This window comes from Rana temporaria, chromosome 13 (genome assembly GCF_905171775.1).
Source record: "Rana temporaria chromosome 13, aRanTem1.1, whole genome shotgun sequence".
Lineage (NCBI taxonomy): Eukaryota > Metazoa > Chordata > Amphibia > Anura > Ranidae > Rana > Rana temporaria.
Window position 1 is genome coordinate 66023413 of NC_053501.1, and position 25589 is coordinate 66049001.

The following is a 25589-nucleotide window of genomic DNA, read 5'->3' on the forward strand; positions in this document are numbered from 1 at the left end:
TGATTAAAGCTTGTAGGAGTTTTAATTCTACTCTGACTGTCCTATAAGGCTGTAGGACCCCTGACCCTCTCTCTTGACAGTGCCAATTGGCCCTGTGCTGATCACATGCATTCCCCCTAAAATAAAAAACTCTAGCAATACACAACAAACTGAGCATGTGCAGCCTGACTCCAGTAACTCTGTCTTATCGGGACCTGTTCAGTAGAAGAGGAGGATCTGTGCCTACAGGATCAACAGTCTTTTTACACAATGCAGAGAATTAACCCCTTAGGTTCCACAGTGAGTATAACAAGCTGCATATACAGACAGATTTTACTATTGTGGGTTTAGCAACACTTTGATGTTGATAAACTTGCCAGCAAAGTCTGATATAATAAGCTCTTGATAAGTACTTTACCAAACAACATCTAACATTAGAAAAACTTCTAGCATATAAAGTTTAAAGTAAAGGTAAACTGGATATAGCCATATCTGATGTAATCTAATGTTTTATTTTTTAAACCTAGCCGTGTGGAACACTTACCGGGTCAGCAAAGCCACAGCACAAGGAAGGGGAGGAAGGATCCGCTGTAGAACGTCTTCAGTCATGAGCTCCCCACAATGCAAAATAAAGCTCTGCATAGCTGCAATGTGGCATTAATACAACAAACTTAAATAAACATCACCAGTATAATAACTCAAGTCAGATTTATATACTTATAATGAATAGCATCAATACTGAGCAAAAATGACACACATTGAAAAACAATCATTGCAACTAAAGCAAACATGCAATTGTTTAAGTTTCCTAGCCATCATAATACCAAAAGCGAAACACAAAATATTAATGTTATTCTAGTAGTTAGTCAAGTAGCAAGATGGTTTTATGTAAAAATCAAAACCAAGAAAACTGGTAACACTATTAGAAAAATTAAAGGGGTTATAAACCCTCTTTTTTAAATAACAAACATGTCATACTTGCCTCCACTGTGTAGTTTGTTTTGCACAGAGTGGCCCGGTCCCCCGGCGGCGGCACCATCAGCTCCTCCGCGCATCAGAAAACCCCCTAGGAGAAGCGCTCTCCTTAGGGGTTACCATGCGGGCGCACTGCTGAGTCCAGCATTTGTGTCCATAGACACAGAATTCCGACTCAGCCCTGCCCCCACATCATTGGATTCGATTGACAGCAGCGGGAGCCAATGGCTGTGCTGCTATCAATCTATCCAATCAAGAGCCAAGACAAAAGGGCAGAGAGGTAGAGCACATCTGGGCTCAGATGAGTAAAACGGGGGGGCTGGTCACTGTCAGAAGTCTTTTCACCTTAATGCATAGGATGCCATCAAGGTGAAAAAACACAAGGGTTTACAACCCCTTTAAAACCAAGTGGTCTTGTAATTTACAAAGCCATAACAACACTGCCAGCTGGGCAGGAAAACTTTTTCAACTATAGCAGTGTAAATCAGGTTTCCTGCCAGATAGGGCTGTGTTGTGTGGCAGAGCTGTGTAAAGATCATGACTGGGTGTACAGAAAAACAAATTCTTTGGCAGGTCAAAACAACATTTCTTAAGTGCATTAAGCCATTTGTTTGAAATTCATTTTTAAAAACATGCAAGTCTTAATGGTGGTCAATGTTCACTATTCCCGTTTCCTGCCAGCATTGTAGCATAGCAAAAGCAAGCATTAAAAAAGCAGAGCTCTGTTCCTGTTTTTTTTTTTAAAGAGACACTCTTCCTTATATGAATGTATAACATCTCTTTAACCACTAGACCAAACACATAGACATCTGCAACTTAAGGGCAGAAAACACTTTTGACCACTGCTAAACTTTTGGCTTCAGACTCACCACTCATTGCTCCAGCTCTGCCTTCCAAAGTCACTTGCCATGTGAAGGCATCTCCCCGACTTTGTTCTGTATCCAAGTCCTTGTGGGTATTTGGGAAAACACTCCGCCAAAGAAGTAAAATCCGGCCTAAATGGGGGTGGACCATTGCAGGACCTGAAGCATTTGTTAGGAAATGTAAAAAAAAGGGAAATTAAGATACAGGAAATAAGAAAATACAGGTGTATTTTCGACTGTGCTCACAGTGGGGGCCTTGGTGCTAGATCTGAATACAAAAATCAAGATTTCACAACTTTAAAATTATACCACGTCTCATGCCAAGATCAAATCTTACCTGCTCATGCAGGGCAAGTTTTCTAAAAAGATTGGCACATGCGATTTCACTTTCAAATCATAATAGTGCTGCTTTAAATTCCACAAATGCAAATAATGACCTATTAGTAGTGCAAGAGATCCCGTTACTACATTAAATGTGCACCTCCTAGCTTGAAATATTGTTGGATCTGACCCAAAAAACAGTTTGCTCAAAAAGATTGATTATTCTGAAACACCAATAATCTAAAAAAAAAAAAAAAAAAAGGGGGGGAGGCAGAAACACACAAAAGAGTCATCTCTACTAAATGTATTATGCATATATAATAAAACACACCTTTGTGTGCGTTTCCGTCTCCCTTATTGTTTGTTTTTGAGGATATTATAGTATTTTTTAGATTACACCCCCTTGCATTTTATTAAGCGAGTACCCTACTTACCATTTTCACGGGAAAGATTCCCATGTCTATCCATGTTTGGATTTTATTCTGATACACCACTTATATGTCATTATTTGCATTTATAGATCATATGTGGATGTGAAATTAAAGCACAAATATCATGATCTAAAAAGGAATCATTTGTGCTGGTCATTTTGCATTTAACTGGTGCTAGATGGTGCTCATGTAAGAACAAGAATGGCAATGAAAACACGGACAGATCCTGCAGTCTTTAGCCTGAATTCACTGCAGTACAAAGCAGTGAAGCTAATGCTTTGCAAGCATTGGGTAATATCCAACTAGTCGGCCTAATACTTTCTCTTAGCCCCAAGGGTCACAGAGTGCTTACTGGGTGTCTGAAATACATGCCGAGTATAGGGACCTTGGGAGTGAACAGCCTGCAGGAACACTTTGACTAATGTCATCGTCAGTCAGTATATTATAAGATCTTTTATCTGTAGATAAAAACAAGGCGTGCAGCTTTGACCAAAATTGAACAATGCCCTTGCTATAGGTGTAGGCCATATACCTACCACATGATACCTGACCTGAAAACTCCCAGGACATTGCTAGGATGTTGCAAACAAAGCTCAGCTATTACTGTTCATCTTTACCATCACAGGAGTGAGCTGTTTCTCCAATTCAAACCCCCTCAAAAGTGCTTTTCCCTAATGCAGTAGCTCTGAGCTCAGGATTGGATGAGATGGTGAAGGTGAGCAGTAATAGCTGGGCCTTGATCAGTCAAAGTAGGACAGTTCGTTTTTATCTACAGACATCCCTTATCTGTATACGCATTTTTTTTTTGGTAAAGATGAACTAGCCCTTTAAAGTCAACCATGCTAAATTCATTTTCATAAACCTTTGCATACAATGACCAAACCAATAATCATGAACACTAACAGTTAACTGTAAACAGTCCTGTTCATTACATACATTATAAGTACAAGAGATACCCATTGTCACATGCTATAGAGCTCGGATTCAGGTCACCAGTACACTTGGCTTTGTCTAGCTGTGGGGGCTGGTTCTCTTTTCACTTTCCCAGCCACGAAAAACTCATTCAATTGATAAAAGGCCCCACTCAAGTTTAATTCCACATTAAAAACATTATTTGATTTTATACACAGGCCACCTGGGCTCCTCCCTTTGAAGGACAAAGCATAAACATGGAGTCGCTTATGTTTAGAGGACCAGCGTAGGAATCTTAAAGCCTGGTACACACCAACAGGTTTTTTCCGTTCAACCCAGCAGTCTAAAAACAAAAAAATAAAAACAACTGAAGCGCTCGGAAGAAGCCAATTGGCAGACCTTTTTTGGTCATGCCCCTTCGACAGAAGCCAGCTGAACTGTCGGAGCAGCTGCATTACGCACGGCCTGAATGTCAGATACTGTCCGTCATTCGGCCCTTTAGCGTGAAAAGGTTTTTATTGCAGGACTGACCATTTTTAATTTGCATATAATAACAAGAAACATTTACCCAAAGTCATGAGGGAAGCGATAAGAAGCCACCCGGCATGTACTCGATGTAAGGAGAGACGACTGTTCTGGCTTGCAGAGCATAGCAAGTCTTCTGCCAGGCTCAATATTACCTACAATAAAGAGAGTCTTTTAAAAGCAGATAACCACCATTCATTAACTCTGGCTCTTTTGTACAAAGCTGGGTCATTACAAAATGCCTCAGGGCCTAATTTGTAACAAACTGCAAAAATGAACTTTATTCATCTTAGAGACACAATTTTAAATGCAAGAATGTCTTAAATAAATCATGTGACCCATTTCACTTCTTGATTCTCTACATCATCCAGCTACTACAAAATTACAGCTGAAATGCCTGAGGTCCATATTGTTTTGCAACAATGCATGTTTATTCAGTTCTGTAAAAGATGATCAAAATTGAAGAACAGGAAAGCAGTAGTATGGCCCAAAGCAATCAATCGATAAAGTTAATTGTTTATTTTCTGACTTGTACATTTCTGTCACTGTAAGGAATTATACTATCCTAAGGCTTTGGGAAACATGCAAAGTGACAATGGCATGCAGAGGAATACAAAGCAGGCGAATGGATTCAATTATGTTACATGCAAAACAGATCAACTGCAGTTAGTAAATGAGGTTCTAGGTGAAGTTTATTACTGAGCACGATCCTTACCTTGCCTTTTCCCTGTGGCACACCAAGTGGGCACAGTCTAACAGAGCCAAGCAGTCCAGCTGCTACAAGGCTATACCCACTCACTGCTTCAGAAGAGGATTTAAGAGCTATCAGACGTTCAGCACATCGATCTAAGAGAGGGGCTGCTAGAGAAGGCATAGACACTACCAAACAGCGAAGGCACCAAGCGGAGGCTAAGCGAGCACTTAGGCTAGGGTGGAGAGCTACTGAAATCACAGTGTCCAGGACCCCTATAAGACAGAGGTAAAGCAGCATAAGGAAATGTGTTAGTATAGTTGTCCTATTCTTACACAGATATAGTAACCAGCCCTACTGCAGATACATAAAGATTACCAGCACTGGAGTCACGCAGCAAAGGGGAGACTGTAGTACCCAGTCCTAAAATAAGATCCCCGAGCTCTTGCAGGGCGCACACCAGCACATGCTGACTGGCAGAGATATCAGTGGCACCAAACCGAGTCTCCTGATTACTGTCACTTAGCGCAAGATCTAGTGAGGAAAAAAAAAATAGGATGAAAAATATATATAACTAGGGGAAAGGGTTGCAGATAAAGAAAATAAAGAGATCAGTAAGTAAGCATACATTTACAAGAGAACATCATCTTAACATCTGTCATACTATGATATTTGAATATGTTCAAGTTGTGATTTAAACAAGACTCAATGGACTACTTGGTCTTTTTTCTGCCATCAGTCTTCTATTTTTCTACATTTCTAAGAAGAAGAAAAATTAACTCATAATAAACCTTCCAGATACCTGCACACCAGAAAACCCTTGGATCCTGGAACAGCTGGCCATTTTATGGCTCATTTACAGCGAATTTCTGCGTTAACTGTGCATTTCTGCATGTGCGTTTTCACTGCATTTGCGGTGAATTTTTTTTAACATTTTTCATTAATTTCAATTCATTTTCCTTACCAAGTAGTTCCCTTACACGCGCAAGTTTATAGTGCATTTGTGTGTGCTCCTGTGCAAGAAAACGCAGCATGCTGGTTTTTTTTTTAAATGCACATTAAAGGCACATTGCAATACATTTATTTTTCATACATACTGTATTTAAAAATGCCCCTTTACTGAAACTGTTTGCACATTAGAAATCCCCACTAGTCAAGGGTTCTGGTGCCCTCTAGAGAAGACCAGTTCAGTGTAGCATCTCCTTATTAAAGTTTTCCAACAGTCCTGTTCAACAGAAGTCGATCATTGATCAGATTTTGTTGAGCGAGAATGACCATAGATGGAACAAAATGGGTCCAGTCCCTGCTGAGCCTGTCAAATTTCAAAGCTTGCATGGCCAGGTGTTTATGAGAGACTACAAAACACAGCAGGCTGCAGGCTTATCATTGTTTTTGGTGTTTTGGATGGAAAGGGTTAAAGTGAAACGGTTTCTCAACTTGACAAGCAATGCAACTATGATTCACAAACTGGAATAAGCCATTTTTGTTTTTTGGATAATGCTGAGAAAAATCCAAACTATCAAAATTTAAATACTGTCAACAATGACGTCTTTCCTTTTCCTATTTCTTTTAATATGGCCTTAGACTTTACAATAGAAAATATAGCTATCACGGCTAGACACTTTAGACCAGATTCAGGTAGAACTTACGCCAACGTATCTGTTGATATGCCGCGTAAGTTCTATGATGCGCCGTCGTATCTATTCGCCGTATTCAGGAAACAAGATACGTCTGGCTTAATACGACCAACGTAAGTCTCCTACGCCGTCGTATCTTGGGTGCATATTTGCGCTGGCCGCTAGGGGCGCTTCCATTGATTTACGCGTCGAATATGTAAATGACCTAGATACGCAACGTTTACGTAAGGCGTACGTCCGGCGTACAGTTATCCCTCATAAAGCAGGGGCAAGTCATGTTAAGGTATGGGCGCGGGAACAGCGTCGTATTTTACGTTGTTTACGCAAGTCGTACGTGAATGGGGCTGGGCGTAAGTTACGTTCACGTCGTACGCATTGAGCCGTCGTTTTAGGGAGTATATGCGACGTGATTCTGAGCATGCGCCGTTCGTTCATTCATTCATTTACATGGGGTCACGGTTGATTATAATACAACACGCCCACTACCTTCCAAAATTTGAATTAGGCGGGCTTACGCCGGCCCATTTACGCTACGCCGCCGTAACTTAGGGAGCAAGTGCTTTGTGAATACTGCTCTTGCCTCTCTATGTTACGTCGGCGTAGCGCATATGAGATGCGCTACGCCCGCTCAAACATACGCCGCTGACTGTGAATCTGGCCCTTTAGTTCCAGAAATCGAACTCAGGCCCAACTCCTGCCTTGACTCATTATTGGTTTATCATTGTAATGGGTGGTCTCAATGACCAATAGTGAAGTGTAGAAGGAGGCAGACCTGATCCTATGATCGGCTGTATTTGGCAGAGCGTTGAAATCTGCCATCAACAAACTATACACATTAAGCCTGGGTTCACACTGTAGCAATGTTGCAACCAGCGCCAGTTCCCGAATTGCATCTCTCCTGCAGACAGTTTACACTGCCCTCTGCGAAACGCTGCGGGTGTCAATGCTAATGACACCCCGAGATCTGTTCACAGATCGCAGTGTGAACTGTGAACTCACACAGGCATCAGATCACATGGGTGAAAACAGCCATAAAACTGTCACAGACAGACATCGCATGCGATCAACACCACAGTGCGGGTGCGAATTACAATACAGCAAATACAGCTTTTACACTTGTACAGTATGGGTCACACATCCCAGGTCGGCTATGACTAAAAGTCTGTTCCCTATTTACTTCACAGGGCAGTACAAAAAAAAAAAATCATCAATTTGACAACCTGGCCATACATTTGAGAGTTAATGTAGCTGAAAAATTTGCATAGTAATGAAATTATAGAATGGGTGTTATTACTACTAACATATTAATCAACATGGTTGTTTAACGTATAAATAAAGCCAAGACATTTTTCTTAGCAGTGAATATGGTGACAAACAGCTAAAACCCCCCCTTTCTTGTTTATTTTTGCTCTATGTTACAGTTGGGGAGATTTTTTTTGATTTTTGTCCTGAAGAAAAAACAGAAAGGTTTCTAATGCCGCGTACACACGATCATTTTTCGGCATGTAAAAAATGTTTTTTTCAACTTCATCATTAAAACGACGTTGTCCACACACGGTCGCTTAAAAAAAAAATGCTCTAGCAAAGCACCGTGACGTACAACACGTACGATGGCACTATAAAGGGGAAGTTCCATTCGGATGACGTCACCCTTTAGCTGATTTTGTGTTAGTAAAAGATGATTCGCGCTTTTCTGTCTGTTACAGCGTGATGAATGTGCTTACTCCATTACGAACGGTAGTTTTACCAGAACGAGCGCTCCCGTCTCATAACGTGCCTCTGAGCATGCGCGGGTTTTTAACGTCGTTTTAGCCCACACACAATCATTTTTTACACCCCGAAAAACAACATAGTTTAAAACGTTGTTAAAAAATGCAGCATGCTCAAATATTTTTTTTGTCGTTTTTCAGAACCCGAAAAATTATGTGAAGCCCACACACGATCATTTTAAATGACATTTTTTAAAAACCTAGTTTTTTAAATGCCGAAAAATGATCGTATGTACGCGGCATAAGGCCCGTTTAACATGGGCTTCAGTCTATATATGGAGCAATTAGTTCAAATTATAGAGGGCGATTTAAGTGAATACTCGAGTGCACGAACATAATAAACATCATCAATCCTTTGTGAAATATTAAATCAAGAAATTAATCTGTTAATCATCATAGGAAATCATAAAATATAGTCCCAACTTTTCCAAAATAGCAAGTATGTGCTTAAAGTTCAGTGATAAAAAACAATCTTGCTGAGCAAAGAAAAGGGACTTCTCCAATCGTGCAATATTTATTCCTTCACCAAACAAATTATTTGATATGACACCCAAAGTGCATGGAATAGACCTAATTGACCTCTTTACTTAAAAAGATAGTCAAATGCGCTTGTGCAGGATAATGACTGCAGACATATCAATAGACAGGAGCATGTACGATACCTCTTCCTCTGAGTATTTATGGATAGGACATGTAACACACACAAATTCCTACCATAGTGCAACACTGTGTTATTTAAAATCCAATATAAAACACACAAGCCAAATGGCTACTCAAAAAAAACTGGGGGTGCAGGCTTGTCTGGAATCACTGGTTCTCCCACCTCCGTGGTGGCGTGCATTCCACCGGCCGTTTAGCGCTGAACAGATGAACCGGAAGTGGCGTAAGGCAAAGTACACGTGACCAGGCAACGCTGCTGACATACGTTTCGTTTGGTTTAAGTCTTCAGGCCCCTGAGGAAGAGGCATCGTACATGCTCCTGTCTATTGATATGTCTGCAGGCATTATCCTGCACAAGCGCATTTGACTATCTTTTTAAGTAAAGAGGTCAATTAGGTCTGGTAAGCACAATCTATATTCCGTGCACTTTGGGTGTAGTATCAAATAAAACAGAATAGATCGAATATAACCATCTTCCGAAATTCTAATTTTAAATAGAAAAGAAAGAATGGAATAGAATAGAAAAGTCTAGACAATTGAATAGAAAAAAATAGGATAAACACATAGAAAAAGAATATGATTAAAAAAACAATAGAATAGAATGAATATAACCATTTACCAGGAACATTTAAAAAGAATATAAAATAATAAATTAGAATAGGAAGATGGTTATATTCTATTTTATTCTGTTATTTCCTATTCTAATCTATTCAAAATGATTGTATTTGAATTTTGGGAAATGGTTATTCTATATTTTTTTGTGTTCTTTTGTATTTAATTTTTCTCTTAGAATTTCAGAAGATGGTTGCGCTTTTATTTTGTTCTTTTACTCCATTATATTCTATTCTTATATTTTCTGTTATATTCTTTGATATTTAAATTATTTTGAATTCTTTTTTCTTTCCATTTTATTCTCTTTGGAAACTGCAAAACAAAAAATCAAAAACTTTTTGAATTCGGGAAATTCTAATCAATTCAAATACGAATAAACAAAACTAAATTTCCAATAACGAATTAAACGTATTTAACTAAACAAATTTATGTAAATAACTAATTGAAACAAAAATTATACAAATATTTTCATTCTGCATAATGGCCACTTTAACAAGCCACTAGCAGACTTCATCACTACGTGAAGATTGTTGAAAGCCTGTTGAAGTATAAAAACAGCTCGTTTGACCCTTTCACTGCCTAAAGCACTGTTTTCAGCTTACCAGGTCCATATGGCGTACGGACCTGTATTCCTCCTCTGCTAAAATTTCAACGGTCACTTCAGTGACCATGAACTTATATCAGGACTGTTCAGCAGACACTGCAGAACAAAACAAAACCTCTGATTAGTGATTAACAAGTCTCTGATCAGAGCTATTAACTCTTCTGCTGCTTCCTCCCCTCCATTTCCCAGTATCTAGCTGCTAAAATGTCCCCCTCCCCCCACCCCTAGCATCCTCTTCCTGTGCCGCTCCAGCCAATTACTGCCCCCCCAACAAGCAATGATCTGCTGTGGCTCTGCAATTACTGGCGTCCCTCCTCTGCCTCACCCGCTGGCAATTGCATGGAAGCCACAGCCTAAAGCAGGGGTATGCAACCTCTGGCCCTCCAGCTGTTGTGGAACTACGTACACAATAATGTACCTGTAAATAAAATAAAAAACAGCTAGTAAGGGTAGATTAAGACATACTGTATGTCTAAATCTCCCTTGCCTCTGGATCGCGGTCCAGAGGCTACTAACAGAGCGAGGAAGCAACTCAACTCCTCACTGCCCCTTTTAACTCAAATTTTGCTGACAAATGCACACAGTTGCAGGGCGTTTGCGGCATTCCCAATTTTTATTTAATTTTTTTAATAAAAGCCTAGCAAGGGTAGATTTAGACATGTGTCTACATCTCCCTTGCTTCTGATGCCCGATCCACGTTCGGATGGTGCTCCAGTGGCTACTGACAGGTGGTGATAAAGCGAGTCGATGCCTCCTCACCACCTGTTTTAACCCCATTTGCAGAGCATTTGCAGTGCTTCTCCATTGACTTGAATGTGTAGCGTTTGAAAGGCTGCATGACTACAAGTCAGGTCAACTTTGCCGTAGGCGCAAAGCATTGTGGCCACAGCATGTAAACACTCTCATCCGTCTGCGGCCCATTGAAGCTTAAGGGGAATTGGTTGGCGGGTGTCAGAAACGCAGCTCAACCGCACATTTTTTGCTGCCCCCCCCATTGCAGGTATCAATAAGGCCTAAGGCTTTGGTTATGTGGGTCATCTGAGGCCTTGATTAGCTGCACAGGGTTGTGCAGGTGTTCTGTGCATCCCGACCCACAGATATCAATTGAGACATAGCAGCTGCACAGGAATGCATAGTTGTTCCATGTATTCCTGTGCAGGCAGTCCCATCCATATCAATTGGGAGGTAGCTGCTGCATCGACACAGCCACTGTTCCGACCATAACATCCATGTGGGTGCATGTCCCTGAACTCACAATGTCTGCGCTTGGGGCCATGCACCTACATTCGCACAGGTGTCAGATCTGTCCTTGAAGCTGCTGTGCCCCATCTGATACGAATAAGACTACCTGTGCAGGTAAACAAGGCCCTCTGTAGACATACACTTTAGTAAACTCCATGTGACAGAGGCCTTATTATGAATTTAGCAAGGGTTTTGTAAGTTATGCTGTGTTTGTGTGAGTAAAATAGGTAATTTAGTGTTGATTTTTGTGAAAATGGCGATAAACATTTGCGTAAACATTGCATGGCTTTCAAAATCAATAGAACCTTTTTTTTTATTATTCTCCTGGTCATGTGCTTTCAGAAAACATATGGTTTGGGTGGTCTTTTACAAACTCTGAAAGCTGTAAGAGATAAATAAAAACGCAATAGGAAAAATTGCAAAAATGTTCCAGCCAGGGAAGTTTAAAGGAAAGAGCAGGGCTTAGCAGTGAAAGGGTTAAAGTGACAATCAGCTGTGCTTGGAGAAAGCTGCTCAAAGCTTGCTGAAAGTTTCAGAAAAGCTTGCTGTTCACACTGCTCTAATACAAGCTTAACCCCTTGATGCAGACGTATTACATATATGCGGCTCCACTGCACTGGGCTTTTTGCCGTGCGACTGCATATATGCACATGTCTCTTTAGTACAGCGTGCTCTCAGCACAGAGCTCATACCAGCAACCGGGACCTGGAACTCCCAATTCCGGGGTCACCTGATCGCTGTGGTAGCCTCTGATTGGCTACCACAGTGATCAGTCACTGTGAAGTCTCTCTCTCTCTCTCTAAATAAAAAACTACTACTGAATTGCTTTAGACTGCAATTTTTCAGATACTGTACATACGACCAGGACTGCAACTTTTTATAACATCAAAACAAGATAAATGATTGTGGCAATGACAAGTTATCACATACCCACAGACTTTATGAGTTTCTTGACGACCTCACAAATCTCTCGAGCAGCTTCCAGCTGGGCCTTCTCACTTAGCATTTCCCCTATCGTAGCTCTAAGGATGTAGGATACGCAACGTCTTGCACAGCAAGCTTCCACCGGGTTCTGAGTTGCCTTTTGATGGGACACCAACTCTAGCACATGTGACAAGAGCAATGGGACATTTCTAGAAAGCCACTGTGCTCCAAGCGTGCTGATAAAGACGATGTACGCCTGTGTGAACAAAAAGCGCAGAAAGGAGTCATAAAAGCCTTCCAGCTCATTGGAAAAAAATGTCTGCATGTTGATAGCGAAGACCAAAAATTACTTTTGGGAAAACTTGTTACCATCAAAAGTAGGCCTAAAGCCTCATACACACGATCGGACTTCCATCAGACTTTTCTGTGGATTTTTGTCCCAAGGGGCATTGGCCGTGAACTTGGTATGCATACACACGGCAGTACTTTTTCAGCCAACATTCACCAAACCATGTGCTTTTTCAGCTCTTTACCGCCACCCATTGGGCAACTTCTGCTATTTTTGTCTAATGATTAGCATTGGTTCTGAGCATGCTTGTTTGAACGTTGGATTTTAGTCCGATGGACTTCTGTACACACGATCGGATTATCCTCCATCGGACATTTGTTGTCGGAAAGTTTGAGAGCATTCACAGTGAACATTTGTCCATTGGAAAAATGAAAACAATTGTCCGATGGAGCATACAGACGGTAGGATAGCCTGATAAAACACATCCGTTGGACCGCTGTCAAAAAGTCAGATCTTGTGTATGGGCCTTTAACAATTGTGCCATGAACAGGGTCTTCATTTATATGATGTAACTGAAGAAGAGTTTGCCCAGATACAGCCAGATAAATTATATTTGCATACAGTCATATGAAAAAATCAAGTATAAAACTAAAAAGGAAATTGTTGACTTTTTTCCAGATATTTGAACAGGCAAAAGAGTAGATGTTCATTTAAACAGTACCAACAGGTAAAGGCAAGGCTCCAGTCACATCTGGGTGCAATGCAATTTTTTCTCAATAGCACCCCAATGTGGTACGAGTTTGCCACGATTATCCTGTGGTTTAGTTGTGTGACACTCGTAAAAAATGGCACTGTGTTTAGGATGCCATTAAAAAATAAAGGCATTGCAAAAAGTATTACACGTTTTGTTGTGATTCAAATCATCCAGGTGTGAATAGAGCCTAAATAAAAACAAATATAACCTTTTCAATCAGTTAACAAAAATAAAAGATGTGGTGTACTAAGGAAAAAGCAAGCGCATCCTTGGCCTTAGAAGCTGGAATTGTCTCCTATAGCAGAAAAGTACCTCTTATAGGCATTTTCATAACTGCCCACCAGTCTTTTACCACCTCTTTTACCATGCTATAGCGAAAAGATGGAAACAGCATGGTTATCTAGTTCTGGGAGGGCATCCATGGATGTCCTCCCTGAACCGTGCCCCCCGAGGAGTGTATCAGCCACGTTATGCAACTGCTATATTCTTAGGACACAGCTGATCACAAATCTCAGTAAAGGGCCCAGGCCGTGGCTGGGCTATAGCCAATTGACCGAATTGCTTGCCCTCTGGTAAGCTGCCTATCATTCCGGTGGAGGGTTCACCTATATTTACATGTCACTTGGTGGTGTGGATCGTAGGATTTTTTCTGCAGTGAATTAACCCACATGAATTTATGCCCATCTAAGGGTCATTTCCTCACGGACTTTTATTTAGTGGTTCATGTATTTTTATATGGACTTTTTTATATACCATACTCTCAGAGTCTGCTATCCTTAATGTTTTAAATTTTGTGGCTTTTTTGTTCTTGTGTTATATTTAACCATTATCTATAACTAGTATCCCCTGCAAAAATTTTAAACCTCTGATGACCAGACCATTTTTCAAAATTTTCACTTTATCATTTTTAACTTACAGCTTTCAGAACACTGTATGGTTTGGGAAGGTATTTTACAAGTTAAATAAAAAATTATAAAAAAGTGAAAAATTGTAAAAATGGTCTGGTCACCAGAGGTTTAACCACTTAAGACCCGGACCAAAATGCAGGTAAAAGGACCCGGCCAGTTTTTTGCGATTCGGCACTGCGTCGCTTTAACTGACAATTGCGCGGTCGTGCGACGTGGCTCCCAAACAAAATTGGCGTCCTTTTTTTCCCCACAAATAGAGCTTTCTTTTGGTGGTATTTGATCACCTCTGCATTTTTTTTGGGGGCTATAAACAAAAATAGAGCGAACATTTTGAAAAAAATAGCAATATTTTTTACTTTTTGCTATAATAAATATCCCCCAAAAATATATAAAAAAAATAATTTTTCCCTCAGTTTAGGCCGATACATATTCTTCTACCTATTTTTGGTAAAAAAAAAAAAAAAAAATCACAGTAAGCGTTTATCGATTGGTTTGCGCAAAATTTATAGCGTTTACAAAATAGGGAATAGTTTTATTGCATTTTTATTTTTTTTACAACTAATGGCGGCGATCAGCGATTTTTTTCGTGACTGCGACATTATGGTGGACACATCAGACAATTTTGACACATTTTTGGGACCATTGTCATTTTCACAACAAAAAATGCTAAAAAAAATACATTGTTTACTGTGAAAATGACAATTGCAGTTTGGGAGTTAACCACTAGGGGGCGCTGAAGGGGTCAAGTGTGACCTCATATGTGTTTCTAACTGTAGGGGGGCGGGGCAGGACGTGTGACGTCATTGATCGTGTTTCCCTATATCAGGTAACACACGATCAATGACGGCGCCACAACGAAGAACAGGGAAGGTGTGTTTACACACACCTCTCCCCGTTCTTCAGCTCCGGGGGACCGATCACGGGACACCGGCGGTGATCGGGTCCCGCCGGCACGGTCACGGAGCTTCGGACCGGGTCGCGTGCACGCGTCCCCACGGCTGGGCTTAAAGGGCCACGTACAGGTACGTGGATGTGCCCAGCCGTGCGAATTCTGCCAACGTATATGGGCGTGAAGGGGTCTATAAGGTTGCTTTAACTGACATCATATGCAAATTGAAGCCCATCCCTTTGATCTGCACATGGATGCAACAGAATAAATACAAAAAGGCAACTCTGTATCTCTGAATCCCACATCTGAACAGTTTTTACAAACACTGTGTCAAAAGGTTCAGTTTTTGATAACGGCTGGAATATTTGCTGTATTGACACAGCAACTCCAGGCAGTGATTTGAACAGCTGAAATTGCTAGAAAATGTGTGTGCGTGCATGTGTGTTTCAAGGGGAAGGGAGGGAACAGGGTGTACTAAACATGCTCTTCTATTAAGTTTTTTTGGGCATTTGCAGCATGCAAAAAAAAAAAAATTAACTCAGCACTCGAGAAGTAAGCAACTCCATGAAGTAGAAAGTAGTTCAGGGGTCTCCATATTTTTCAGTATGAGTACAACATTATATGTTTTACAAATATTTAGGGGCCAAAAAAAAAGTTTCAAGAATGAAGGAATACATTTTACTTAGATCTCTTTTCTAATCGGCATGATATGATTCTGAACAAAAGGGAAATAGGTAAAACAAAGTAAAATCCTCCCCTACATCAGAGTCCACATCAGAATCCCCCCTTACATCTTAAGGGTCTCCACTTACCTTACAGCAGAAGAGCAAGAGTTGGGAGGTGAATCAGAACCAGGATGGAGAAAGTTCTATCCTCCTGCTTACTGCAACAAGCACTTATTCAGTTGCTAGGACACCAGTCTAGCGAAGCAGGGACTTTGCACATTAGGGCCGTGTAAAAACCTGTAACATGCCACATGGGGCCCATACTTGGGAGACCCCTGTCCTAAATTATGCAACCTAATTTTAGACGAAAGGCTCCCAGTGATACTAAGGGGGAACACTTTTGGAAAGCAGTGAACCAATCGTACAAAACAGGAAATATACATTTCAGAGGAGATTCAAGATCTTTTTGAACTTTAAGACCCCATCTGATGCTGCAAAGCATTGGTTGTTAGAAACAGAATGCCATACATATTCATAAAAAACAAACATGAACCTATGGTTGCACATCCCCTTACAATCAGTCTTACTTTGTCTTGTATCTAAGCACATACCTGAGTTGCTCCCAGACGCACGTGACGAGTTGTGCTGCCATTTCCTCCTAACATATCTCCTCCACCTCTAAGAAAGCCAGAATTCCCTCGCAGGAAGCCAGTAGACAAAAGACCAAGAGCTTCCTGTAGTGACAGTCTACGTACACTTTGCCTTGAGGGAGCTAATCAGAGAGAAAACGGTAAAATAGTTAAAACCAAATCACACTGTAAAAAAGACCAATATCCGACTATCCACACGTCACAAATCCCAGGATGCATAGGCTTCCATTGATAATAGGAGGAGGGGACAGCCTATTGGCATATCATCGGGAAGCAGCTGGCTGAATCTGATAGAGACGGCTGCCTGCGGATGAGGTCATGAAAGAAAATGGCAAAACGGAACCAGAGCAGTCAAACCACAAAAGTGGATCCCAGCAAGACAATGCTAGATCCGCTGGGTGGCAAGTATCCCGATATGGGCAGTTACTGAAGAGCAGGAATATCACCCACCAGCGTCCTTGTAGTTTATACAGAACTACAAGCCATCAGCCACAGTGGCTGAAGGTACTTGTAGTCTGTAAATGAATGTCGCGGCCATGTGCAACATGTTTCAAAAGGTGAAATTATCCTTTAACTGCTCTTCACAGCCTAGTAGGCATACATTAGTGGCAAGAGTAGTTTGAGCCGAAGAAGAGGGCTTCAGTACTGATGTATGCCAAAAAGCCAGATTTGTAGATTGGTAACCGCACTGTTCAGTTTGTTTAGGCTGTATGATTTGGAAAAAAAAAAAAAAAAAAAAAGCATGTTATTTTAACAGCTAATTGAGCAGATTTGTATTGCTGTTTACATGTTTGGGCAACAAACGTTTACCTCAACACTAAAAAGGTGCTAAAATGAAAAAGAATTTCACTCACAAGTTCCCTGCACTGCCCTTGCCAGAACTTTTCCCAACAATCGGGAGACTCCTAGACGGACATCATAACTGCTTCCTTCAAAGGCTTTGAAGCACAGGGATACTAAACTCTCCAGATCAGACGTCCACATGAAGGAGGCTTCATTTTGCAGTGCTAGGAGGCACTATAGATAGAACAAAAAGAAATGTACAGATGAAAAGCACCACAAACTTAAAGTGTTACTAAACCCAGGACCCTGCATTTACTAAATCTGGTCTCCCACAGTACAATGAAAAAGGAAATGCAATTATTTTAGTAAATATAAACTGCTAAATATCTTTTCTTATCAGCAGTACTGTATATAGCAATATTGTTACTTCTATCAGTTCCTGGTAAAGCTTGTAGGAGGAGTTCATATTGCACTGAGGCTGCAGGAGCCCCGACTGTCTGGACAGTGCTGCTTGGAGATTGCATGTGATCAGCACTGGGCCAATGAAAAACCTCTCTAGCAATACACACCAACAGACTGAGCATGTGCAGCCTGACTCCAAAGACTCTGTCTTATCCAGGCTTGACCAGGGGCACAGTGCAGGGTGAATCTGTGCATACAAGATCAAGCAGCTTTTTTACAAAATGCAGGGGGGATTAACCCCTTAGGTACCACAGTGAGTCTAACAAGCATGCTTCACTGCATATACAGGGTGATTTTATGGTTGTGGGTTTAGTAACACTTTAATTTACATGAACAGGCCAAGAGCTTTAATATTATTACATTGATAATCTAGAAAGAAATATCTAAATACATAGTTTAATACACTTGCTGTATGTATCGAAAATTATTTATTCATTAGGTCCAACACTTCTGACACATTTTAGATGCATGTAGCTACTCCCAGCTCTATTACAGTCAAAGTGTTTATGCATTTCAACCAAAGAGGATGCCAAATAAAAGTTCCTAGTATTCAAAGTGATATTTCTCAAATCAGATGACCCGTCTCAAAAGGGGCCCATGTTTTGCACAGAACACAAGCCATTAGGCTTTAAAAAAAAAAAAAAAAAAAAAAAGAAGATCTCATTATATATTGGGAATAAATATTTCCTAGAACTTCTGTTCTTGCCTTCCCATTTAAGAATAAAAACTACTACTTCAACTATAACAATCCTACGTATTGAAAAAAAAATGCCTATAATGATCTACCTGTGCAGTCGCACATCGCACCGACATGGACCGATCCGTCAGACATGAACGAGCTGCCTTGTAGATGTCTCGATGGCAAAATGAAGCAGAGGGTCCAAGACCTGCTACTATTCCTTCCAGGCTCATCATGATCTCTGAGCGGCCCTGAGACTGCGGAAACAAGAATAATTTACAACTATTCTAAAAACAAAAGAAAAACCATGCGTGATGCCCAAAGAATCATAAACCCAAATACAAGACACAATCCAAATAAACCCAAAAGTGCAATATGTATCACCAATATGAAAATAAGCTATATATATATTCTCAATTCCCATGCAGAAAAATATTTATAAATTCCCATACACAAAATACTGGTGATCTATTGACACAGTGAAAAGGTGCATCTCAGAAGGAACAGACTTCAAAATTACAGTGAATCACCACAGTGGGAGGCAATAGGTAACAGATATTAATGACACTCATTGAAGAGGACTTATAAAAGCATTTGTAAGTATGTGTTGGCTCTACAGGACTTTCGGTCCACTCACTCCAATTACAGCAAAGCAGTGTCACGCTGAATCACTACATAAGCTGGACAATGGGGCTCCATATATCGACTTTCCCCAATGAAAAGGAAAAACCCATACCCCGATGACGTCACGTATGACGAAACACACAGGGTGGAGTCGGATATTTCCCATATCCCCGTATATTGTTTTTGCTAAGATGCACGTCCAAGAGTCTTTTAAAACTATCCATACGCAGATTAAGGTTAAACCGCTTCGCTTCCAGGCTCATTGTATGGCCCTGTATTCTCTTATACTCCCTGGGACTGAAAAGTTTCATACTTATGCTGGGATCACCATTGAGATATTTGTACATCGCACTCATATCCCCTCTCAAGTGTCTCTTCTCCAGGGAGAGGTTTCTATATCCTGCTTTGTTATTGCACTGCATATTTTTGTGTTGTCAGCAAAAATCTTTACGCCTATTCTGGAAACCAGATACGCCTGAATTTGGCCATGATACGACCGACGTAAGTCTCCTACGCCGTCGTATTATGGGTGCATATTTACGCTGGCCGCAAGGGGCGCTTCCGTAGATTTACACGCCGAATATGAAAATGACCTAGATACGCCAATTCACAAACGTACTTGCGCCCGTCAGATTTAGCTACGCCATTTACGTAAGGCTTACGTCCGGCGTAAAGTTACCCCTGCTATATGAGGCGCAGATAATGCAAAGTATGGACGTTGGAACAAGCGTATATTTTTACGTTGTTTACGTAAGTCGTACGTGAATGGGGCTGGGCGTAGGTTATGTTCACGTCACAGGCATTGAGCCGGCGTATGTTATGGAGTAAATTCGACGTGATTGTGAGAATGCATGCGCATGCGCCGTTCGTTCGACCACTCATTTACATGGGGTCACGGTTAATTTAAATACAACACGCCCACGGACTTGCTACTTAGTGCCACCTATCAATGCCCACAGCGCCACCTATCAATGCCCACCAGTGGTGCCAATCAGTGCCATCTAGTAATGCTTCCTATCAGTGTAACCCACCAGTGCCGATCAGTGTCCATCACTGCCGCTGTCTTGCGACATTCGGCTCCCCATCACAGATTGCTCCGGAAGGGACGTTGATGGCGAGCCAAATGTGACAAGACACCACCTTATTGGTGCCCACCAGTGCAGCTCATCAGTGCAGCCTCATCAATGAAGGAGAAAAATTACCTGTTTGCAAAAAATATATATATATATATATATATATATATATATATATATATATATATATATATATATAAAAAAAAAAATTTTTTTTTAATCTGTCTTTTAAAAAAAATTTAACAAAAAAAAAAAAAAAAAACGGCAGAGATGATCAAATACCACCAAAAGAAAGCTCTATTTGTGGGGAAAAAAATTGTAAAAATGTCATTTGGGTACAGTGTTGTATGACCACGCAATTGTCATTCAAAGTGCGACAGCGCTGAAAGCTGAAAATTGGTCTGGGCAGGAGGGGGGTTAAGTGCCCAGTAAGCAAGTGGTTAAAGACTCTCGATTGTAAGCTATCTGGTCCCGGTGATTTATTTATGTTTAGCTTCTTTAATAGAATAGTGTAAGTAAAAGGGAGAGATACCGCACTGCTAAGTGGAAGTGGGGCAGCTGCTAGCACAAAACATACAGAAAAATATGTAAAGAAGGTAAAGTGAAAAAAGTGCTGTGCTAAAGGAGTGTAAGAACCCTGGTGACCAGGGTATATTATGATGATATAAATTAATATAAACACAATGTGAAAAATTTCAAAAGTATGAACATTTACCAAAAATTTAAAATTAAGTAAACATTTACAGAAGGTGAATTTCTGTATATGTGAACAACTCAGTAGCATAAGTAACCAGTGTTGGTCAAAAACACCTGTAAACGTGAGGGAAAACAAACTGATCTCATGGAACAAGAATGTCTAGTAAAACTGCGCACAGCAACAAATGAAATGTCAATACGACAATAGAAGCTACTGATAATAAGGGATCTTCCAGCTAATTGGAGGATGGAATGTAGAGCTTGAGGGTGGACAGGGAGATGAAAAAGGACTACAATCCTATAGAGATAAGTTGGATACTCTTCCCGTATCACGTGGACCCCTAATACCTTGCGGTCTGGGTTAGTCGAGCAGAGGTAAGAGTGGTGATTCAACAGGCTCTTCCTGTGAGCGTCTGTCGGTATCTTATAGTTTCTCCCATCACAGATCCTGGTGTGATCCTCCACATTTGTGAACTCCCAGTAGCTGGATGATATGCGCCAAAGCAGTAATGCTAATCCTCCAAGACTTTGGGGTGTGTAAAAAACATGGAAGAAAGCAAAAAAAGCCTCCACATGACAGATCAGAGTAACCAAAAAGGGGTTTATTGAAACACAGGAACCAAACGATGACAAAAATATAAAAATGGCAGATTAAAAAAGGAAGTAGTAAACACCTGACGATGGTTACACAAAGTGATCACAAATAAATAAAAAAAAGCGCAGTATAGGCAGCAGGCATAGAACCCATAGGCATAGATTCCTTTTTTAATCTGCCATTTTTATATTTTTGTCATCGTTTGGTTCCTGTGTTTTATTAAACCCCTTTTTGGTTACTCTGATCTATACCATGTGGAGGCTTTTTTTGCTTTCTTCCATGTTTTTTACACACCCCAAAGTCTTGGAGGCGCATAACATCCACCTACTGGAAATGTGGAGGATCACACCAGGATCTGTGACGGGAGAAACTATAAAATACAGAGAGAGACGTTCACGGGAAGAGCCTGTTGCATCACCACTCTTACCTCTGCTCGACTAACCCAGACCGCAAGATATAGGGGTCCACGTGATACGGGAAGAGTATCCAACTTATCTATATAGGATTGTAGTCCTTTTTCATCTCCCTGTCCACCGTCAAGCTCTACATTCCATTCTGAAATTTTTCACATTGTGTTTATATTAATTTAGATCACCATAATATACCCTGGTCACCAGGGTTCTTACACTCCTTTATCGCAGCACTTTTTTCACTTTAAGCTTCTCTAATAGTTTCCTGGTTCCAGCCTCTGTTAGCCACAAGGGTAGATCCTGTGGCGTGTTACTAGCGCTAGATATACGACGATCTAAAAACATGCTTTACATCACTATAGATCCTAGACATTTACAGTAATCACCATTTCTGATTACATGGACAATGATCCATTAGATGCAATAAAATTTAAAAAGCGACCTGTGAGCATAGGTCAACAATTACAAGCGGACTGTGAAATGTCTATGCATTTTACAGTTGTCCTAAGAAAATGTTACCATTTATTGATTTTTATGCATTTTATGATAAATTAATATTAGATCTTTTTTACTGGATACAAGTTACAATGCAATATGAAAAAAAGCTATAAAGTATTTTTTTGTTTAATATGAACAAGAATAGATAAAGGATGTGGATACCAGCATTACATTAGATTTTATGTAATACCCAGCTCCAACACACAGTGTCACACACACACAACCTCTGAACACACACACACACACACACACACACACACACACACACACCCTTTTCACAACTATAACCTTTGATTTTGAAGGTTGAATGTTTTACTTTACCTCTGCATTGCGCAGAACTTTCAGAAGGTTGGCAACTGTTTCACTGAATGTGCTTCCCAAAAGGCGACCCAGCTTCTGATACAAAGCTCCAAGACAGGCAACTGCAGCTCTAAATAATAAAATTAAAATTCTGGTTACTGCAATTTATTTCATGATCTAGTGTCAATGAAAATAAATTATGACAGGTCCAACAGAAAGGATGCATTAGATACTACTGGAGTGACTCTGGGGTAAAGGATGAAAGCAAGCTTTAAAAAATAAATAAAAAAAAGCTAAAACTGTAAGACAATAAACTTATACATACAACTTGTTGGGAAGGCCGCTAGGCGAATCATCCTTGCTTCGAATCAGTTCATTACAACGATCAATTGTCTCATAGGCAGAAAACATATCTCCGGAACTATACACCACAGCAAAGTTATGTGCCAAAAGTCGACGAACTGGAGGTCCAGGTGAGCCCATCATTATCAAAGTCAACTGCTCAACCACCTGCTTCTGATTCTGCTTTACTTCGGCCTGAAAACAGAAATACACTTTGCTAATTCCACTACTGTTCAATGTAGTCAATTATTTCACAATTGAAAGCTTTAAAAATCTGTGGAAACATCCATGGGGTACATTCTATTTTATCACTGCTGACAGAACAGCACTTCTATATAAGGCTTCTTTCACACTATGGATTGTATGTCCGTTTTAGAATATCTGTATTACACCTATTAACGGACGTTTATTAACGGATTTAATAATGGATACATACGGATTAATATTTTACCATTCTTCCTTTATTGAAAACGGATAATGTTTATCCGTATATATCCGTATACATCCGTTATATCATTCCTTTCTAACGTCCGTTAATAAAAACCATTTCACCCTTTCTTGAAGTCCAGCTCCAGAAGTCGTATGGATATTCAGGGGAACCCCGCCGTCAAAACAAAAATGACGTGCGGTTCCCCCTAAATATCCATAACCAGACCCTTCAGGTCTGGTATGGATATTCAGGGGAACCCCGCCATCAATTTAAAACAAAAATGACGTGCGGTTCCCCCTAAATATCCATAACCAGACCCATTATCCGAGCACGTTGACCTGGCCGGCCGCAGAAAAGAGGGGGGGACAGAGTGCGGCCCCCCCTCTCTCCTGAACCGCACCAGGCCACATGCCCTCAACATGGGGAGGATGTCCCCATGTTGATGGGGACAAGGGTCTCATCCCCACAACTAGGGTTGTCCCGATACCGATACCAGTATCGGTATCGGGACCGATACCGAGTATTAGCGGGAGTACTCGTACTCCCGCTAATACCGCCGATACTTAAATAGAATACTCCCCCCCCCGCCACCACGTTAATCACCGCGGCGCGGGGAACATTACAGACAGCTTTCGTTTGAATAGCTGTTTTCCCCGCCGCGCACAGACACTCCCCCTTGGACGGATCTGTCCAATCGCGAGCAAGGGGGAGTGTCTATGCGCGGTGGGGAAAACAGCTGTTCAAACGAACGCTGACTGTAATGTTCTCCGCGCCGCGGTGATTAACGTGGCAGCGGCGGCGGCATCACAGTAGGTACGGGGGACATGGCTGGTTATACGGGGGACATGGCTGGTTATACGGGGGACATGGCTGGTTATACAGGGGACATGGCTGGTTATACAGGGGACATGGCTGGTTATACAGGGGACATGGCTGGTTATACAGGGGACATGGCTGGTTATACAGGGGACATGGCTTGGTATACAGGGGACATGGCTTGGTATACGGGGGACATGGCTTGGTATGGGGGGGACATGGCGGCAATATGTGGGGGACATGGCGGCAATATGTGGGGGACATGGCGGCAATATGTGGGGGACATGGCGGCAATATGTTTGGGGACATGGCTGCATATGTTTGGGGACATGGCTGCATATGTTTGGGGACATGGCTGCATATGTTTGGGGACATGGCTGCATATGTTTGGGGACATGGCTGCATATGTTTGGGGACATGGCTGCATATGTTTGGGGACATGGCTGCATATGTTTGGGGACATGGCTGCATTTGGGGACACATTTAAAAAAAAGTATCGGTATTCGGTATCGGCGAGTACATAAAAAAAAGTATCGGTACTTGTACTCAGTCCTAAAAAAGTGGTATCGGGACAACCCTACCCACAACCCTTGCCCGGTGGTTGTGGGCGGGAGGTTTATCAGAATCTGGAAGACCCCTTTAACAAAGGGGACCCCCAGATCCTGACCCCCCCCTGTGTGAAATGGTAATGGGGTACACTGTACCTCTACCATTTCACGAAGGAAGTAAAAAGTATTGTAAAAAAAACACACTGACACCAAAGAATAAAGTCCTTTATTAAAAAAAAAACAAAAAAAACTCCAGCGCTGAAAAATCCACTCGTTCCCGGCTTCCTGCGTTGTCCTGATCCAGCGACGGGTGCGGGTGATCTCCCGCGATGAGAAGATCCAGCGTCGGGTGATCTCCGCTCCGGCGATGAGAAGATCCATCCATCCGGCGCAGCAGCATCCCGGACCTCCTCTCACCGCTGGGCACAGCCCAGCGAATGAGCGGCTGAAGCTGTGACATTTCTTATATAGAGGAGGCAGAGCCACCCGTCACGTGACCCCGCCCCCTCTGACGTACCTCTGCTACGTCACTGGGGAAGCCCAAGAAGAGGAAAGACCTTTCCTCTTCTCGGGCTTACCCAGTGACATCGCGGGAGATCACCCGCACCCGTCGCTGGATCAGGACAACGCAGGAAGCCGGGAACGAGTGGATTTTTCAGCGCTGGAGTTTGGTTGTTTTTTTTTTTTTAATAAAGGACTTTATTCTTTGGTGTCAGTGTGTTTTTTTTACAATACTTTTTACTTCCTTTGTGAAATGGTAGAGGTACAGTGTACCCCATTACCATTTTACACAGGGGGGGGGGGGGGTCAGGATCTGGGGGTCCCCTTTGCTAAAGGGGTCTTCCAGATTCTGATAAACCTCCCGACCGCAGACCCCCACAACCACCGGGCAAGGGTTGTGGGGATGAGACCCTGTTGAGGGCATGTGGCCTGGTGCGGTTCAGGAGAGAGGGGGGGCCGCACTCTGTCCCTCCCTCTTTTCTGCGGCCGGCCAGGTCAACGTGCTCGGATAACGGGTCTGGTTATGGATATT

The 25589-nt window shown here is 41.5% G+C and overlaps 1 protein-coding gene across 2 annotated transcripts in view; it reads right to left on the reverse strand.

Moving 5' to 3' along the window:
* Nucleotides 1–25589, reverse strand: part of HEATR5A (HEAT repeat containing 5A) — a 132304-nt gene that overhangs the window by 95566 nt on the left and 11149 nt on the right. For both annotated transcript variants that reach the window (XM_040332881.1, XM_040332880.1), the window contains exons 2-12: nucleotides 22746–22957; nucleotides 22442–22550; nucleotides 18332–18481; nucleotides 17155–17317; nucleotides 16262–16422; nucleotides 12152–12401; nucleotides 5076–5231; nucleotides 4722–4972; nucleotides 4050–4161; nucleotides 1824–1976; nucleotides 524–623 (exon numbers count right to left, since the gene is read on the reverse strand). In XM_040332881.1, the coding sequence (XP_040188815.1) occupies nucleotides 524–623; nucleotides 1824–1976; nucleotides 4050–4161; nucleotides 4722–4972; nucleotides 5076–5231; nucleotides 12152–12401; nucleotides 16262–16422; nucleotides 17155–17317; nucleotides 18332–18481; nucleotides 22442–22550; nucleotides 22746–22957 (1817 nt within the window). The remainder of the gene's footprint in view (nucleotides 1–523; nucleotides 624–1823; nucleotides 1977–4049; nucleotides 4162–4721; nucleotides 4973–5075; nucleotides 5232–12151; nucleotides 12402–16261; nucleotides 16423–17154; nucleotides 17318–18331; nucleotides 18482–22441; nucleotides 22551–22745; nucleotides 22958–25589) is intronic.